Below are 20,454 nucleotides of genomic sequence, written 5' to 3'. Positions count from 1 at the left end.
CCGTGACCACACACTACTAGAGATTAATCAAACCTGAGTTTTATTCACTGTCACCTGCTTCCATCAAAATATTAAACATCATAATGAGAACATGAAAGAAACCACTAAACAGCAAGAAAGGAAAGGTTTTCTTTCTGGCAGCAGTAACATCCCCCCAGTTTGTAGGTGTAGGAGGGAAGCCCAGGAGTGCTTTAGTTACCTCTGGGAACTGCCCTAGGAGGCATTTCCCCAGAACAAGGCCAGGGGCAAATCAGGGTGTTGATGCAGCTATCAAGCACAAAGAAGGGAATGTAACATATAAATACACATTCATCTGGATGAAACACAGACAGTCAATTATCTCAACTTCTTTCCCTGTACCCCTACATAAGCCTGCTTGTTCTCACAGACTTCAGAAAATTTAGAACACACACACACACACACACACACACACACACACACACACACACCTAGGGGAGTTTTCCCCACAGAATTCTGCAATCAATACAACTCATGTTCTTTCCTTCTCTCCAGTTAATCAAAATATTAAGGTTCACAGACACCAGAAGTCCAAGCATTTATTTTTGTAATAATCATTAAATATTTTTATCACAAAAAAAAAAAGCTCCAGCATTCATTAAACTTTTTTTTTTTTACTGACAAGCTATTCAGCTCTGTGTTTTCAATAGACCAGAACAAAAATTTCTTCTTGCTTTGGTGTTCAAAAGAACCATACTCCCAAAATAAGTAGACACTACCCATTAAACATGCCTAAAAATCTCTTTGAAATTAGTAGCATAAGGTTAAAATAAGTAATGCAGAAAGCATCAAGGTAAAATAATTCTAAAAATGCAAGACATTTTTAAAAGTTAAAAAGCAGCACTTTAGCACTGAAAAATAAATAATACACTTGAATATTCTCACTTAAATTTATATATAGTTGGGTTATATTAAAGAAACATAACCCTTCAATAATTAACTTTTTTCATGCAACTTTGTTTATTTCAACAAGTCATGCAATATAAGCAAGATTTTATTTCTGTTGGCTGTTGCAACATAGCTTGGTAGAGAAGTTTGATTTCCAACTTAAGAGAAAGGAAGGGTGAGTGAAGAAAATCTTGAAACAAAACATGCATTTTGTGCATAATATAACCATCCAAGCCAATTAAACTGTTCCTGCTTCACACAGGATGAATGTACAGTGGTTTGGGTGGGTCTTTTTTTAAAGAGTGCATTGAAATCTCTGGAGCGTGAGAGGTGCTACACACACGTAACACCAAATTCAGTTGAAGCTGAGTGTTAGGATTAAGAACTGAAGGCAAATCAGGATATTCCCATCTTTATATTTCATTATCAAATTATGCTAAATATTTCTTGCACTGTCCCACCAAATCAGCTCCTGCTGATTTGCAGTCAAATTAATTTCTTGCATCACACTATCTTTTTATTCCAGCAAAACAAGCAGGACAGATGAACTTATTTATTTCAAGTATATTCATCTGTTTAAACACAGGGGTGTTTAAATCACACACTTCAGTCAAGTTTGAAATAGGAGCATAGGAAAATCATGAAATCTAAACCACCTCTGAGAACTTCATACTGATTTCAAGCATACAGGAAAACTACTTACAAAATTGTGCAGGCTAAATTAGAGTACATTCTTTACTTTGCAAACATGCTTTTAAAAACATGAAATATACTGTATATGAAAGTCAATCCAGGTACTTGCACATACAGACAGGTTAAAAAACAAACAAACAAACCAAACCAGAAAACTTTTGGTCAACAAAAGTTTGTTTGCTTGACAATCATGATAGAAAGCAAGTGATATCCCAAAATGAATACCAAATGCTATATGTTTTGTTAATCACATGCTTTTAAAAAACAAGTCTTTAATAACTAAAATTTGAAAATTATTAATCATATGCCTTCTAAAGTGGCTGGGGTGGGAAGCACCACTTTAAAAAAAATTTCCTTTGGATACAGAGAAAGGAAATAATTATTATTTAAAAACAATTATTTAGCAGTTCTATAAAGTGCCTCTTTGAGGAAACACATCGACAGATGTTTTCCTTGTGCAAAATGCAGATTTTTCAGCTCAAATCTCTGAAACACATGTTACCCAGAGTTTGTGCTCATGCATTACTTTCAATATGAGCAATTCAATGAAACTTCTGATCCATACCAAAACTATCTTTCTTTACTCAAAATGCGTACCACTACTAATTTAGCTTTCAGGACTTGAGCTAAAAACACATCATGAGAAAACTCTGGTTTCACTTTCTCATTTCTTAATTTTTCCTTTAAGTCCTTTGCCCATTGTGCGTGTTTACTTTTGACTGTAGAAGTCCATTACTGAAGGCTATATGAAATACATTCGCTCCTAGGGAACAGCAAAGCCACATGGCATACCACTGAATAAGACACTGTTTAAATCTTTAAAAGCAGCATTTAGGATCAAACTAAAGCCTGATCTGAAGATCTGTCTCCATTCTTTACAGATCTCTTCTGTAGAGAGATCTGTTTCCACTTTTCGAAATCCAAAATGACTATTATTAGAGAGTAGATACTTGAAGTGTTCTGAAACTCAAAAAAAATAAAAAATGTACCTACAAGTTAAGAGAAGGGAGCTGAAGGAGGCTACTGCAAGTTTCAGTTTTAGTTTCAGGTCTACCTGCAGCCAAGCACAGACATGGCAAGAACAGAAACTGCTCAGACAGGAGAAAGAGCCTGGGAGCCTGAGGTCAGTGCAGCAGAGCCAGGACACACCAGCCCTTGGCCCCTCATGGGTAAGGCTCCGTCTGTAGCAGCAAGGAAAGGTACAAAGTGTGACCATCCCTCTCAGTCTCACCCTAAGCTGGTTTCTAACTTGTATCACCGAATTACTAATACTGGGTTTAAGTTCTTCTGTGCCAAGATCCATTACAGGCTCCAGCTGGAGTGCTGAAAAGGGCCAGAGGACAGAGTCCTGGTATTTCTTTGTAAACCACAAGGCTGCAGATCAAAGTTTTCAATGAACAACCAAAAATAAAAACCCCAGAATAACAGCTCTCCCTCAGATGTGCCCTCCCCCCTGCCCCACTACTGGTTTGGCAGTCCATCATCTCTTCTGTGTGTAAGAGGAGTTTTCACATATCCTAGCAGGAGAGGAGAAAAACAGGTACAAAGCTTATGAGAATATGTATGAAATACATATAAACCAAGGTAACATATTTCAGGGACTTAAATAAAATACAGGTACATTCAAGAAAACCAACAGATATTTGTCCATTTTAGAAAGGAGCTACCAACAGTTTATTTGACCTGAACTGTCTCTTGTAGGAAAGGTATTCTGAATGTACCAGTGCAGAGCTGGTCTGACCAGCCAGGAAGTTCATGCTGCAAAGGAGTCCGTCTTGGATAAAATGTGTAATCAGGTTCATAGTTCAAGAGACAGCTGAGAGATGCCATGTAGATATCTGCAAATCTAGAGAGACGTCTCAGAAAGTAAGTTGGATTCTCATCAGTTCTGAATATGCTTCCAAACTGTGCATTGAAGAAATTCCTGTTCATCTCCCTGTTTCCCAAAAAGAGAAAACAAAGACAACAAAGTGAACAGACCTGCACACTTCCCTTCACCAGCTGGCATCCATAACCTAAAGCAAGCAGATCCTAAAATCTGCTCTATGCATTATTCTCTTGCCATTGTTCTTCAAATCTTGCACATACACAACCCAGGTCTAGAAATCACAGTTGTGGAAAACTTCACACATCTCCCACTAGAGATAAGTAGCTTCTGACATCAGAAACCTATCTCAAGCCTCCTTTTTCTAGCGATTCTGAAAGAAGATTTTTGCCTTTATGTAAATACTAATGACATCCAATGTTCCAAAGATAAAAGACTTCTTAAGAAAAGGCAAAGATTTGGTTTAATGCACACAAAAAGTGTAAGCACATCTTGGTATTCAGTTCTGGGCATTAGTCACTGCCAAGTATCATTCCCATTTCATTTATTCCCTCATTTCTGGGGAAAGCTGCTGGTGGCACAGCTGCTGGCCTTGAAAATTGTGCACTTCACACCCCCTGCATTTAGGGATTTCTCCTTCATGATAATAGATTACTAGGAGTTCTGGCCCTATTACCTATCTTTGTGATAAACCTACAGCTAAATCCAATCTAGCGCAGAGTTCAGTTTCCATGTATCCCACATATTTCCATGTATTACACAATCTGCAGAAATCACGTAAAAAACCTAGGAAAGTGACTTAAGTCTTGACAAAGAAATACATTTTTTATTCGTGCAGAAACTGCGTAATCAACAGTGACAGCTTAACAGAGAGGAGAAAAAAGAATCAAAATGAGAGGGAAAAGGATTTGACACTATGTTACCTTTTCACACAGCAAAGTTACATTTGTTCTAAATACAGGGAACAGAAAAAAGGGTTCATATGTACAAAGTGTCAGAGGGGAGAAGAGCTGCCCAAGGGACACGTAAAATATTGCTTTAAAAGTATTTTATAATGCCTGTAACTACCAGGGAATATAAACCAGGGTTGGGAAGAAATTGCTAAGAAACCTGTGAAAGACATTGCATAAATCCCTTGGCTACCAAATTCTTCATCCCCTGTGTCTTACCTCATTTCCTTTCTTTCCTTCTTCCATTCTTCTAAAATCATTTGGGAATCAGGATCACGGTGAACCTGAAATGTAAAGCATGGATAACCTGTAACTAAGGATAACTTTGTAAATAAGCCTTTCTAATAATAAACCTTTATCAGCTAACAGGACATGAGCAATAGTTCAGAGACCCTTATACAGAACTTATCCACGTGTAATTTCAACAACAAAAAGCAGGAACTGATCCAGGCTGACCAATGGAGAAACAGGACAAGATGATGACAAAATTCCTATTAAATAACCAAACAAACAATTGTATTTATTTACAGCCCAACACTTCAGCAAGACTGAAAGCACTTGCAAACATCAATGTCCAGCATTTAGAAACTTGGCTGGATCCCTTTGGCTCTCCAGAGCCGATTACACACAGAGAGCACAAACCTGCATGTGTTCCAATAATCCTGTCAAGGTTTGCAGCCAGGTCATGGTTTGAATGTACTTCTCTGTGTTCATGATTTTAATCTCTGATCGTAACTCTGGAATAATCGCACCAGTGCGCCAGCCATGCTTCAGGGTCAAGTCCTATTTACCAAGAATTACAAAATACAGATATTAGTCTCAAAAAGAACTACTTAAAAGAATCTGACTATTGTTTATCCCCAAACAGTACTAACTTAATTGGTTTTTATGTACAAACAGAAGTATGAAACAGTGGAACTTAACTGTGCCAATGGACAACAGAACTCCATTTCAGATTAAGCATCAAATCCTACATTTTTGAAGAGAGAGAGAGGAAGAACACACAAGCACTTGTGAATAAACACTAATTCATTAGGTTTAAAACAAACAGTAGGGAATGCCTTTGCGGCTGCCAGCAGTACCTGCAAGAACTGTGTGCTGGGTTTGTGCTGTTTACCCACACCCAGCTGACAGAAGTCTACAACCAGGAGCCCTGCCTGTTCAAGCTCCGCCTGACAGGTACAACACAAGGCAGCTGCCACCTGTGCTCTCCTCTCCATTGTACCAGAGCAGAACAGAGCTGCATCCTCCTCTTGGTCCTTCATCTTCTGAAGCACACAATGTTGCTGTTCTTTTTAAAAGCAGACTGAGGGGAAAATGTTAACATTTGCTGCTGCTGAAATGTTACCAGAGCTTGGCAGTGGAAAAGACATATCCAGGCATTAATAAGAAATCAAGAGAGCCAAGTGGTGGTCACTTAACCCTAAAGTAACACTTAACACAGCATTTGTTCATAAGGTGGCAAAAAAAAAAAATCCTAGAAAATGGGGATACAAATCAGAGAAAGGTCTTGGGAAGAACATCCACAATTAGTGACTGGCAGATTGCCTTCTGCATTCAAAACAGATAAATCATTCAGCTGTCACCCAAGTCAGGCATATCCTGTATTACATTTGGATATCTGTGCTTATTTTCTATTACATCTGACACAATCAGTACCTGGATCAGGAATGCAACCTCACACATTCCTGACCACAGCTAGTAAACAACTTAAATGCTCTAAGTCAGGTGGAAAATATGGTTGGCATTTTACAGCACCAAGGTTCTTCTCTAAAAAAAAAAAAAAAAAAAACCAACAACCAATATGGCTTAACTACTAAATTTTGTTGTACTTTAAAATCTCAAATTAAAGTGTGTTACATTGAATAGCTGGGGAGGAAGGGAGAAAAACTAACAAAGTCTCATATTTTCTCTGATTTTGGGAAAACAAACTACTTACTGCCAAGTCACTGTATATGTGGTCACCAAAGTAGAGAACCTTAGAGCCCCTCCAGCCAGTAAGCTTCAGAAATTCATACAAGTTACCCTGCAGAAATAATGACATGGACATTGTAGCAGCATTTACTTGCACCTTCACAGGCATGAAAAAGGAACTTACTACACCACTAAAAATATTTCACATCACAAATCTTGTCCTCAGTTCATACACTATGAATCTCAAATTTTACAGGTGATTTCAGTGATAGTAGCACTTCAAGAAACAAGGACATACAACATCAATAATGAATTTGTACAACTTTGGACATTAAAACAACTCTCTTAAAGAATATATCTGCATTTTAGAAGCCTTTATATCCAAACAAGCTTGGGATTCTAGAAAATAGGTATGAAATTTCAACAGAGTCTATTGAAAACATACCTGTTTGTAAATCTGGCCTTTCTGCAGCTTATGGATCTTGTCCCAGAGCAAGACTCCCCTTTCATTCACTTTCCGAAATGGTCTAGAATAGACATGCAATTGTTATATTGCTGTAGAAATCCTGAAACTTCTTAGGAAATTGAAGTCTTAACTTCAAAAATATTCATCTCTCAAAAGGAAAAAAAATATCTCTAGCATCTGAATTTTGTAAGAGAAAAAGCAAAACTCTAAAATTTCCACTTTAACCAGTGAAAAGCAATGTAACTCTCCAGTATACCTATGACACTTACAAACAAATTTTGAGAACAACTGCTAAAAAGTAATGCAGGGACCCCAGGCAAAGGGGAAGAAACGGCGTGAAGGAGGGACTAAGGAGGGAATTTAAGAGGAGGGAATTGCCACTAAGGAGGAGGGAACACAAAAAAACAGATGTGCAAGAATCATGCCCAATCCCTCAGTTTGCACACTTGGAAAACTGAAGAGGAGAGAGCACAGGACTGGAGCCAAGACATATAGCAAAGATCTTTTTAAAATTGAAGGCAAAAAGTAGAGGGAAAATAATCCCACCTCCCTCTATCTCACTTTCAAATCATAAGCACACAGAAAGGAGTAGGTCTTTTTCAAGGTTAAAAGTAGGGCATGCACATTAGAAAGCGTTTACTTAATCACAACTAGTCCAAATATTCTAGTCTGTCAGCCAGACAGATGCCTTTTAAATATCATATGTGATGAAGAAAAAAATTACTCAGAAGTAATGGAAGACATTTCCAGATAAGAGTCTGATTTGAAAGGCATCAAGATTTCTCATGTTTATTAGGAGAGAAGCACACTTCACCAACGTGCAAATAAGATGCTAAAAATAGCTTCTGTGGCCCTAAGTCACTCCAGTAGACCTGTGACAGCTCCTAGAACTTTCTTAGGAAGAAACGGTAAATATTTAGACTTCAGCATTGGATGTTGCTGCATTTCGTAATGACCTTACCCAGGATTTCATCAAATATTATTTCATTTTACATTGCAGCCAAAATATTTCCTAACACACTCTATAGCCTTATATGGAAGAGGCGCTTGAATCATTCTTTACTGACTAAACACCCACCTTCGCTTATCATTGAAAAAGTTTGGTTTTTCAGCCTGGACAATGACCACATCAAAAAGATCCCTCCAGTCCTTGCCAACAATGAACTTCATGCCTTTGTCCCTAAAAAGGACAGAGAGATATTAACAATGAAGTGTAGCAAAGTGCATTTGCCTGTACAGCAAAATGAATTCTACAAAAGAACCTCATCTTCCCCATCCTTTAAGAAAACATAGTTAAACAGCAAACAACTTCTCACTTACACAAAGCTACTGGGACTGTTTGTGATGAGAAACATCTTCTTGCCATGATCAGCCAGCTTTGCTAACACTGCCCGAGTTTGTTCAGCATAGCAGATGTATTTCTCTGTAAGGATTGGGGAAAACACAGCATTAATTGAGAAAACTCATGTGAAAAACTCTGGATGCATTTAATCAAGTGTTCAAAACACAAGGTTATACTTAAACGCATCTTTGACAAGTGGGAATAACTCTTTCAAACTTGAAATACTTAGAATTAGTTATCTTTAAATATGGAAGCCAGAAAAATCATATACTATCAGTAAGAAAAGCTTTGCTAGATAATACCATTAGTACTTACCAATATCTGCTTCAATTGCTCTGTACATTATACCTTTGATATGAACATCCCTAATGGAATCCTGTAAGGAAAGCAATGAGCCATAAAAAAGCTTGGTTTTTTCAAGTGTTTACCAAACAGCAATGGTAATTTGTTTTTAAAACAACTCCTCTCAACACTTCCAATTTTAAAGAAAGGCCATATATATAATCATACTGCACATTACATGTATGTAGATATATATGCATATATGATGTCACCACTAGACAAAGACTAAGCTTGTCTTCTGAGAAATTAACTTCATAGTTTTGGAAAGTACAAAACTATATAGCAGAAAAGCTGTTTTACATAACTGTGAAAGGTTGCTCAGGAGGGTGAAAGCCCTCTGCAGAGGCAGTCATCATAGATTTCCAGTGACTTTTGGAGCAGAACACATTCCTTTCCCCTTATGAAAAAAAATAGTTGTACATCTGAGAGATTTTAGATTACAATCACTCACAAATGCCCTGATTATTTATATAAGAAATTTATTAACAGATGAAAGAAGCTAAATGTTCAGAAAAAACTACTTATAAGGTGCTCTGGAGGCATTTAACAGCTCTCCTGATCCAGTTCTGCACCAGAAACTTTGCTTAGAAAAGTGGTAGTGCCATTTTGGTACTAACACAGGATTTGTCCTCAAAATCCTCAAAAAAATACCACTGTAGGGTTTCCAAAATGCTTGTAATGCTGTATAATACAGAAATTTCTCTACACACTTCAGAGAAACCACAACAACTGGCCCTTTTCTGTGTTACATAACCATGACAAAATTATCTACTCTGCAGGACACATGATGAGGAATCAAGAGGGTCAAATTACTCTAGACTAGTACTGGAGCTTTTCTGGAGGAGGAAGAGAGGTAAACAGGGAAAAGAGATAGTTCAAAAGTATATAGAGACAGCAAGTGATTGTACACTAAGCCAAAATGAAAGCTCTAAACTGGAATTCCCTGTAACCTCTCACATTCCCTACAGTCTGGTAAACCTGACAGTGAGAAAAAAAGGTATGTTCAAATAATAATCAAAAGAACTTTTATCACCTTACAAGATCTTTCCTTTCCCCCTATTCACCCCTCAAACCTATAAATAGAGCAACAGCCCTAGAATGCCAGTTTTCAAACAAATTTAGGTTGATTTTTTTCCAAGCTCCATCTTAACTTTACTTATGTTTTTACTGTTGTATACCCATAATAACTTCAAAATCTGAGGTGAGGTATTGCACTGAGGCTGGCACAACAGGTGAAAGCTTCCTGAAGCACTCACAGAGAAATACACAAGTTTACACACAAATATACAAGTTTATCAAAATCTTCAAAGCTTGACATCTACCTTGACATCTTTGTACAGATGAACAGGTTCATAGTCTATGTTGTTTTTCAGAAAATATTCATTCACACAAGAAAGGAGTGTCATTTCTGGCAAAGAAAATATATCCATAAATTGCTTCATTGTATTTCCTTGTGAGCTCTACAGCGGTGGGAAGAAAATGAAAACAAAGTCAGGCATTTCTCAGATTAGAACATTTTCATTTCTTCAGTGTAAACACTTCATCTTAGTTGCAGATATTCAGCTTTTGCCTATTCACATTGCTAGATTGTTTTTCAACTAGGACCTTCAATAAAGTAATCACAACACTTTTGTTGGAGATAAATTCTCCAAATAAATCCAACTCATCACTCCTAAGAGCAGTATGTTAACTGAAAAAAAGAAGACAATGCTCAGCTAAAAGTCTACAGAAGGCCTTCACTAGGAGTCTGCACATCTGCAAACAAGAGTCACTGATGAATGAGGGATAGAGGCTTTCTTATTAGTTTGGTGGTTTTTTTAGGAAGTGGAATACTAATTACGATTGCAAAACAATTTACCGCCTCAAAATGAGGGAATAAAAAGTTGTAAGAATCTACAAAACCTGGCACAGTTAACAGAGGAAGAGATTTCTACTCTGTAAAAACTGTAACAATAGCAGTGTTCCACAGAAGTAGAGAATCACATTACATAGCAGTAAACGCAGCCCAAATACCTCCCAATAAGAAGGGAGGTAAAGCAAGAAGCCCAGGATCAGAGTAACACAGAGTAGAGGTTGCAAGGGACTGCTGGAGGTCATCTTGTCCAAGTCCCCTGCTCAAGCAGGGCCACCTAGAGCCAGCTGCCCAGGACCTTGTCCTGATGGCTTCTGAGTATCCAACAACAGAGACCCCACAACCCCTGGGCAACCAGCCTGTGCCAGTGACAGGCCAGCCTCACAGCAAAGGAAGCATTTCCTGATGTTCAGAGGAAACCTCCCGTGCTTAAAGATTGTGTCCCTTGCTTCTTGTCCTGTCACTATCCTTTCCAAGATCAAAGTATAGACCTAAACAGACCAAGGCATCCCACTGGGAATGCCAGAACGATGTTCACAACTGCTACAGAGACTACATTCAGGAATTCTAAATTCAGCTCCTAAAAATAACAAGTGCAACAACAATAAAACGTTGAAGGGCTTTTCAAGTCAACATGAAATTAACATCTGTACATAAAAGGGGTAAAATCAACTTGGTTCTTTAGCAAAATTTCAGCTTCATCCTTCATTTGGAAAAGAGGAAGCAAACCACCAGAGAGAAAAAGCAACCTTCTCTACCAAGTTTAGGATTTAACTTAGACATGTCATCTTTCATTATTCATCTTTTGTCAAATCCTCTTACTGTAATTCTGCCAGTTTGCATGCAGGAGTTGCCTCCATACATTTACTTGCTGCTACACCAGCTAAGCCATCAGATCGCCAAGAAAAAGTAAACCAGATACGGTTCATTTCCCAGCCTTTATCAGATCCTCTGCAACACTGAGCAAGTCACTTGATTTTCTGTGTTCTACTGCTCTGTCTGTATGACTTGGTAAGGAAACAGAAGAAACTACAGCAAGCAGGAGAAAGAAAAGTCATTTGTCACTTTAGAGGGCAAATTTCACATATAGCACTAAAGTCAACCATATATTGAGAAAATATAACTGCTAGTTATAATGAGAACAAAATTTACACTCTACACATTTATGCAAAAACAAACAAAACAAAAAAATAAAACCACAAAAACACCCCACACAACCAACCAATTTTAAAGACCAGTTTGTGCTTTTACCTTTCCATAAAAGTCACTCATTTGTTCTAAAGGGACATGGGAACCATCATACATTGCAATGACTTCTTCATCTGGGACAACACTGAGGCCTCTGCAAAACAATGTTAGCTTTAGTTCAAAAGTCAGATTAAAATTTTCAAGTAATCACCAAAATCTGACAGATTAACACTTAGACCTGGATCTTACAAAAACACTAACAATGTCACAGGAACTTTTTTTTTGTAAGTTAAAACAGCATCTTTCCTTTATCAAACAAGTAACATTTTAACAGACTTATGCACACAGAACACATTCCAATTTTAAGTCCTTTCTACTTTCTTATGGGAAAAGAGCTTATTAGTCTCCATAAAAGCTATGCCTCAAGGGGGTCTTTAAGTAGTTAGAACTCCCCATTTCTTAACACAAAGTAATTTCTCACACTGCCTTTCATACAGCATTGATGATATGATAGCATTTAAACCACATTATTCTGCAGCATGACCTTGAAGATTTAAGGGAAAGGAAAATATACACAACCTTAAACTAAATAAGAATTCCTTTTGAACTGTATGACCAGTCCAGTTTCCCAAAATTTAAAATTACTTGAAGGATGGTTGATAATTAAAACATTCAAATATAACAGCAAATGGGGAGAAGGAGATAACATCTCCCCAGAGTTTAGCAACTATTAAGAGAGTAAAGGCTTTAGTTTGCTTCTGCATGTTTACAGCATGGAGCATCTCATCCAAAAGACTGCAGGCATGCAAGCATCCTCACTAGAGGCCACAGAAGCGTTGAGATTTTGTTCAAGATTAAAAAAACACCAATGCAAACCAGATCAACTGGTCTCCTTTTTCCAAGCCTACTTACAGTGCTTCACAGCTTGTAAAACAGACCATTATTTCAGTGCCTCCCTTTCTTGGTCTGACCAAGAAGAGTTGCCAAGCATTAAAATAAAAATCAATTAATTCACAAGCCTAGTGTAGTGGAAAGGACTCATTCAGGCCTTCTGTGGTGGCAGAGTCCCACATGAACCAGCTCTTTTACTGCACTTCTGTCCCCACACCAACTGGGACACAACTCCAAGCTGCTGCTGGCAGAACACCAGCATTCAAGTTGGTCTTTTGCACCAACAGGGCAGATAACACTTGGGTTTTGTAACGTACAGAGTTCAGTATCACGCCCTCCATGGCAGAAAGCACAAAGAAATCCAACCAAAATATAAACCAGATACCAACACCATCAGAATTGAGGAGGTACCTTCTGGTCTGCAGACAGCTATGCCAAGCGCTAGCTGAATACTGCTAGAGGAAACACTCGTGCATCAGGAGCTACCTAAGCACTGATCAACAGAGGACAGTGGGAAACCACAGTGGAGAGATAACTGCCTAGGCAAAGCCGTAGATTACTTTCACCACGAGACTCACAGTCTTGACACAGTTCACAGTGCAGCTGTATGACCACACATCATCTTAGCCCCCATGGCCTTCAGCCTCTCTTTTCCTCCCCTCATCCCAGTACAGCTGTTTGGGGAAACAGCGTGAAGGTCTGATGCATCATTTCCAGGCCACATTCCCCAAATTTGTGTGTTTTGTCCTCCTGGTGGGAGGAGAAAGATAACTAGGAGTGCAACAGAATAAACCTGGGTCTAAGTCTTTTTTTTTCCAATAACTTGAAGAAAAGTGGCCTAGTTTCTTGTCTAATTTAAAATCTGGTATTAAGTTTGATTTGGTTGATGTGTCCAAACTTAAAAGCCCTGTGCAAACACAGCAGGACTTCTCAAGTATCTCCACAACCACACCACAGTCATGCTATCAGGCACTCTGTGACAATTATTTACATAGAAAGCAACAGCGGACAAGACATCAGGGTATTTTTAGATGTCTTTCAGCACAATTTAACAGCCGGAAACAAAGTGAGTCAGCACTATGTGACCAACCAGCTTGCCAATTCTCCCAGGCCTGGACTGGGGAATCAGCTGGGCTGGATCAGGCAGTAGATGTGTACACACAGAAGTGCAAAGAGAACCCCTTCCAGCAAGGCTGCAGTGCTCATTCATGTCTGTGCTCATCCGGGCACAGCTCCTGGTAAGAATCCAAGCTGTACACTAACAAATGCAATTAAAAGACCCACAAAGTAAAAGCATACATTGTTATTATAAAGAAAAAATAACTTTACCCACCTGTAAACTGTTCCCAGCTGAATATAATGAAAAGCATCAATCTTCATTAATAATGCCTTGCAAGTAAAAAAAAAAAGAAAATAACAGTTTTTAATCACTTCAACTATTCAATGTGAAATTACAGAAGTCAAAGCAATTTTATCTACAACCTGTCTGCCTCAAGAACACCTGAGCACTCTCCCTGCAACTTCCTTCACAGCTTCCAAAATACTTTTGTCAATGACTTTTACTTGTTTTTTATCCTGTTGCACCCTAACTTTTCTTTCCCCAACCACCATGAGTACAAAATGCTCAAAACATGTTCTGCTTAAGAGCCATTTTAAAAAATACTATTATTCTTATTAATGATGTCAATAGCAATAACACTAATAACACTAAAAAAGAACAAAACTTGCTATTAAAGAGAAAAAGATGAAAAAATCTTTACACATCAACGCAGAGTGAAAAGCTGAAAGGCTTAAAAGCTCTCTATTTTCTTTGGCTAGGTTCTCAGCACTACATAACTCATCACAAAGTTATTTATACATACCCGGTGCACATCATAATGAAGCCCTCTGATGGCAAAATTGGGATCGTAATCATATTTTCTTATTTCTGCAGGATACTAAGAAAAGAGAGCAATTATTTGATTTTAAAACCAAAACAATAAAAATTGTTTCTGCAGAATTTTAAAAGTCTAAGTTCTCTGTGCTTCTCATTTGCTGTTATCACTTAGAAGAATTTTTCAGAGGCTGGTGAGATTTGCAGGAACATTTGTCTGCAAGACATGTCAAACATTTTTTCCAAAATCCAAGGTCATTGTTTTAAATCTAAGGCCATCCTGGTACATGAAGTTAGACATCCAGCTAGTCTGTAGTGATTATCTTTGAACATTAGCCTCTAGTTCAAAAGAGGTAATTAAATATATTCTTAATGCATTCTTAAATATTCTTTTATTTAAAAAATTTCTTTTAGAGATGCACATGAACTGAATGTCTGTCATGCACTCTTCCCTCAGGTTCTTTTTATATAGTGTAGGTAGCTCACACCATTATATAGTGTGAGTTGTAGTCTAACATTTTTCAGTCAGCTGTAATTTTGTCCTTCTTTAAACACAGGTTACCATGAAAATAAATGTTAGGTTCACGTCTTGGGCTAAGGGTTTTGTTCACTTGTTTTTAAAGGGTGAAATGCTTCAATAGTTTCAACAAGGTCAGAGAAAACTATCATTTCTTAGATTAAGCCACTGAAAGGCAATCTTTCATTTTCTTCCCACAGATTACAGCAGCCTCAGAATCTGACATTATTTTTTTACGTTCTGTACAAGTCTTCATACATATATGGCTAATTTACAAGCCTTCAGGGGTAAAAGTGCATTATGCAGCTTCAACAGAGCCTCCAGCCACTTTGTAAGAAATAAGCTGTCATTTCCCCCCAAAGTACTTATCTTGCTGAATAGGACTTGCTCCGGAACTGCTGTAGATTACATTTGTATTGCATACAGGCATCTACAGTTAAAGAAAATAGCCCTATCATTCCTACACTAGCACTTCCAGAAAGCATGGGGTAGACTACTGATCTGAATGAAGAATAGTATCAAAAACTTCCAGACAATTTGGAAGAGGTGTAGCTTTGGTCAGGGAACATGAAGCAGAGGCACGAGGGAAATCATCAGGGAATGATACAGAATGTGATCAACTAAAAATTACCATGCACTGCACGTGCCCCAAAGCAATCACATCAAGCACATACAATGAAATTTATTTCTGACTTTATCAAATTTCTACTTTAATTCATTCTACTAGAAAGTTGTCTTTTCTAATACATGCAAGCACATAGGAGAAAAAAGACTGAGCTTACCCTGGCATACAAATCAAAGCTTCCTTGCAAACCAAACAAAGAAATGATAAAAATGGCACTGTTTGCTTACCCCACTTTTGGTAGGGGTAAATATAACTGGACTGAAACAGTAGACTTGATAAAAAGGCAAAAGGCCTTGCGTCATGAAAGAAATAAACCCAGGAGCAAGAACTTACATAGAACACCTGCTGCCACCTCCATGATTAGCATTAAACTGATGTTTATTCTCTTGGACAATTTTTTGCTTCCTGCACTGCATTTGGCAATTTTTGATGTATTACCTCCCGCTGCCATGAGCAAAACTTGCCATCTTTTGAGTTGACTGAGACAGTCATACAGGACATTGTCTAGAGGGTCTTTTTCTAACAGTAAAGGCAAAATAAATATTAACAGTATAAGCAGCTAAATTCCAAAAGGAGACAATTTCAATAAGCTGTCTCAAAAAGTAATTACAGCTTTGTTTAGTAGAACTCAGTAAATTTTAACCAAGACAAACTGAAAAGCTATTGCTACTCAAATCCACTCAAGAGTAAAGGTAGAACACCATTAGAATTTTGTCTACAAGAATTAATCTTGACTCCCACAGTAACATGTTTTTTTCCCGAGAATGTAGCTTTATTGAAGTATATTCACCCAACCCACAGAAATTGCTATGAAGACATGCCAAAATTGCAGGGGCATAAAGCTGTGTATGCTTGTAGCACCCATGAAGTTTTGTTTGTTCTTCCAAGGATATTTATAGCTGTTTATATATAGCTCTTAACCTTTAGATTCAAATACTAAAGTAGAGTAACACCACGCATTCAGATTTAGGTTGTATAAAAATACAAAAGGAGTTTTATTAAGATACTCCATGGACATTTTGTATTTTCCTTTCCTTCAAGTCCTACAGTTTAATTTAATTTTGATTCTTTTAGTCCATGGATTTTTTTTCAGTCTTTCTCCCAGCAACACCTTCAGTTTCCAAAGCCACCCATCTCCCTCTCCACTTCCTGACACGCGGGAGCTTTTCCCATTCCCAAACTAGACAACAAGCAGCTCCAAACTGCCGGGAAGTCAAGTGGTCACCGATGCAAGAACACAGCTTGGAGCGGCAGGAGGGCAGTGCTCTGAGCTGAACACTTCCTTGTATCCAGGCTCTGACCACTGCACACGCTGCCCCTTCAGCCCAGGCAGCCGAAATGCCAGCTACACACACAGCACTCAGTGCAAGCAAAGCCCTGCTATGAAGTCCAGTTAAAAATATTTCACAGGGAAATTAATCGCTGCACTCACAGCAAAGGATGAAACACAGTAATGGTAACTTTACAGCCTCTAATTTATTAATGTGACTTCAATAAATGACAATCAAGAACAAACAACAAACCATATGGCCGCATTAAAAGATAAGACAAATATAACTATTCCTTAACAGACTGTTCCCTACTTAAAACTGCAGCTGAGATGAGAATAAAACAGGGCTTCTGTTGTGCATATGTAGCTGTTGTACAAAATGTGCTATAAGGGAGCCAAGCTAGGACTGAGACATGAAAAGATGATTTATGCCACTCAGTCAAAAATTATTATACCCTTTATTCATAAATGCATTGTATTCCATTAATTGTACTTACCCGATGCTCATTAATAAGAAGATCTCGAGCAGCATTGAATATGAGTGTGTGCAGATGTTTAGAATAAAAGACCAAGGTGTAGTCATAATCAAACCCATAAATTTCAATGTCTGACAGGCTCATTTCATTGTTTGAAAAAATAGCATCTGGATTCAGCATGTTACTCATAATTGAAGGAACCAACTCTGTGAAGAGGAGAGAGGAAAAGAAAGTTATACCAGCCTTGTAGTTTTATTTAAATAAAGACATAGAAATCCATTAGCAATTGCTAAATAGAAATAAATTATAGAAACTATCAAACTAATTAACACTAACCAGCTAATCCTTAACAATACAATGCTAACGAATATGTTGTCCCTAACTTGTCTTGATGATCCTTAGTTTTTATTCGAAGTACACTTTTCTCTGCAGTCCAAGTTTGAAGAGAAGACGCATTTTGGCATCTTGCTTATCAGAGAACACCAGACATCATTTTTTGCTAACACCATTAATGTATTCATGAATGTTTTTGAAAATGAATTTGGAGTTGAAGAATATAATGGTATTATTAATACTACTAGTCTAGGAGCCTTGTCTTCTCCTCCCATTACTTGGTCCAGCTCCTGCCCCTGAAGCAGAACTGACATTGTTGTAATTTGATGTTGCTTTAATTTTTGCTTCACCATTTCAAGGTTATCACATTAATCAATTTCAACTCACACAAACAAACTACATGTGACTGAATACATAACAACTATTACATACACATTGTTATGCTTATTAACCTCCTAGAGAATCAGAAAACCAAAAATATTCTGCTTATTTTCTACACACACATAGAGTATGTATACCACTTCCATTTTTAAGGGTATGTTTCTGTTGATATTTGATGGAAAACTACACTGAGAAATTAAACCCATAACATAATAAGTAACTTCAGGACCAACACCAATGTCAGTATTAAACATTGAGAGTGTTTATATTTCTTGTTTACAAAACTTGAAAGAGCAACATTAGCAGGTTAAATGCTACTCTCCTGGCAGCATAACACATGGGCATGTTTTCCTACCTTCGTTTTTCATACACTGTCTTTATACTCCAGACTTCTCTACCAGTGGAAATAAATGGGGAACATTCATCTTAAACCTGTGTTTGGAAAGGTGAGTTTAAAGGGTATGTGCTTTGTTTGGTTACTTTCTACACAGGTCTAAAAGGAATTGATCAAGCTTCTCTCGAAACCTTCAGCTCTGAGGACAGATCCCTACATGCTTCACCACTGAAAACATCTCAACAAGGCAGGTAGGTGTGGGGACTTCAGATAAACACACCCAAGTCTTTTAATTTTTAAGAGAGGGAAAAAAAATCAAATTCACCGAGTTTAATTCCAAACTTCAAATAAAGCCCAGCAATCAAATCAAATGCAATTTGATATGCTACAATTAAGGCAAATATTCCAACTCTATAGAAAGGGCCATGGAGCATTCAAATTAACTTGAAGTCACAAGCACAATTTTTAATCAACTTCCAAAATCACGTTATAACACCCATTTCTGTATTATAAAATATTTTTTCAAATGTTAATTGTGCAGCTTGGTGAGTCAACACTTGTTTAAAAATAAAGATATTTATGTAGCTATATATAGATAAAAAGATACTTCAGCTGAAAACTAGTTTGACTGGTGGCTGTCTGAAAACAGACAGTATAAACAGTTGGCAGTTATTAGGCATTCTGGCCAGCAGACAGCATCACAAGTGCTATAAACCTTGAGTCAAAAAACAGGAGAGCCTTGTAGCCTTGTCAATATCAACATCATAACTAACTGACATATCATATACTTGAAGCCATTGGGTGACTCAGGTTGTAATATAATAGCCTGAAATATTCTAGAAGCAGTCGCCTCATCTTTCACCAACTCACACCCACTGACCAACTTATTTTCCCACAACATTACCCTACCTCAGCTCTTAAGAATTATTTGGGTGTGGTTTAGAACAACAGAAAGTTAATTCCAAAAACAGGAAAGGAAAAAAACAGATGGCATTTCCCTTCTTCCTATCCCTTATCTCACCCTCTAAAGCAGACCTCTCTCAAGATCGCTAACATGGCTTTTAATTTCACTTCTGAAATGCTGACGCTATTTTACATTCACAAATGCTTTGTTTGCACCCAGCGCTGTGAAGTGCCAGTTCACATTCAAGACCCATAAGTGCAGGAAAACACAGTAATTTCTTTTTTTGAAGTCAAAACACGCAATGTAAAGCATTATCCATTGCCACTATAGGACATGCTCTTCCACTTGGTATTGTGGAACACATTCTGCATCTTTTTCTTTCAGCTTTCAGAAAAGACCATATTTTCAAGCAAGTATTATCTTGGTAATTCTTTTCCCATCGGAGCAAGAGTAGAAGCAAGCAAACGTTTGTCCCCGAGCTTTTTGCCCGGATGAGCTCCCCAGGGGCATGTATTGTAGCGTGTGCATTTTGCAATGCCTCGCACAGTAAGGTTGTAATGGAACCACAGGTGAAATTAAAAGAGCCGTCCAAAACTTCATAGCATTTTACTTTTTGGAAGAGCAGCCTATTTCAGAATAGCCGTGTATGTATATAATAGTCATCAATGAGATGACCAACTTCTCGATTGTCTTTCTACACGCAACACACCTCCAAAAGCGGCCCCTTTGGCCGGCCCAAGCCGCGCCGCGCCAAAGGCGCACCGGAGAGCGGCGGCCCCGGACGGGCGATGGCGGGAGGGCAGGATGAAGGGACGGCCGCCTCACAGCCCGTGTCCCCGCTGCCCGGCCCCCAGCCCCACCGGGTGAGGGTCTCCCCGCGCTGCCGCTCCGGCCCCGGGCGCACACGGGAGCGCAGAGCGCACGGAGCCGCGCCTCGGCCCTCGCACCCTTCCCGCTCCCCCACAGGCTTCGCCCTTGCCCCGCTCCCTCCGGCCCGCTGCCGGGGAGCCGCGCCGCTGCCGCCCGCGGGCGCCGCTCACCCTTGGTGACCCTCTTGGCCTCCTTGTAGCGCGACCAGAGGTAGCTCTTCATGTCAGGCGACGGCTGCTGCTGCTGCTGCGGGGCCACGGTGCAGAGGGGAGCGGCGCCCGCGGCGGGCAGGACGCGGCCCCGCCGCCCGCTCGCCCTGCCCGCCGCCAGCAGCGCCCGCGCCGCCACTGCTGCCATGCTCCGCGCTCCCCGAGCCGCTCCGCCGCCGCCGGCTGAAGTCACTTCCTCGGGCCCCGCCCCGGGCCAGGAGGCGGGCCCGGCCCCGCAGGTAGCGGCGGGAGGCAGGGCTTGGCCGCCCCGACGGCCCTTCGCCTCAGCCCCC

General features: G+C 39.1%; 1 protein-coding gene across 1 annotated transcript; it reads right to left on the bottom strand.

Moving 5' to 3' along the window:
- Positions 1-531: 531 nt before the first annotated feature.
- Positions 532-20,263, bottom strand: NT5DC3 (5'-nucleotidase domain containing 3). Its single transcript, XM_033058720.2, has 14 exons — positions 20,123-20,263; positions 17,152-17,336; positions 14,232-14,306; positions 13,703-13,758; positions 11,542-11,632; positions 9,761-9,898; positions 8,412-8,472; positions 8,075-8,177; positions 7,833-7,934; positions 6,734-6,815; positions 6,314-6,400; positions 5,017-5,157; positions 4,594-4,658; positions 532-3,535 (listed from the first exon to the last, which is right to left on the bottom strand). Exons 1-14 carry the CDS (start codon positions 20,172-20,174, stop codon positions 3,274-3,276), a joined length of 1,500 nt encoding a protein of 499 aa, XP_032914611.1. The 5' UTR covers positions 20,175-20,263; the 3' UTR covers positions 532-3,273.
- Between the last annotated feature and the right edge of the window lie 191 nt (positions 20,264-20,454).

Source organism: Catharus ustulatus, chromosome 4 (genome assembly GCF_009819885.2).
Source record: "Catharus ustulatus isolate bCatUst1 chromosome 4, bCatUst1.pri.v2, whole genome shotgun sequence".
NCBI classification, from domain to species: Eukaryota; Metazoa; Chordata; class Aves; order Passeriformes; family Turdidae; genus Catharus; species Catharus ustulatus.
Note: the sequence above shows the minus strand (reverse complement) of the source record. Positions and strands in the feature narration are given on the sequence as shown.

Bases quoted from the DNA above. Each gene is read 5' to 3' on its own strand.
- NT5DC3 (XM_033058720.2), bottom strand. From the start codon at position 20,174: ATGAAGAGCTACCTCTGGTCGCGCTACAAGGAGGCCAAGAGGGTCACC. The intron at 17,337-20,122 runs GTGAGCGGCGCC...TCCTCTTCACAG, and splicing joins GGCCAAGAGGGTCACCAAGG to AGTTGGTTCCTTCAATTATG. The intron at 3,536-4,593 runs GTAAGACACAGG...TTTGGGAAACAG, and splicing joins AAGGAAAGAAAGGAAATGAG to GGAGATGAACAGGAATTTCT.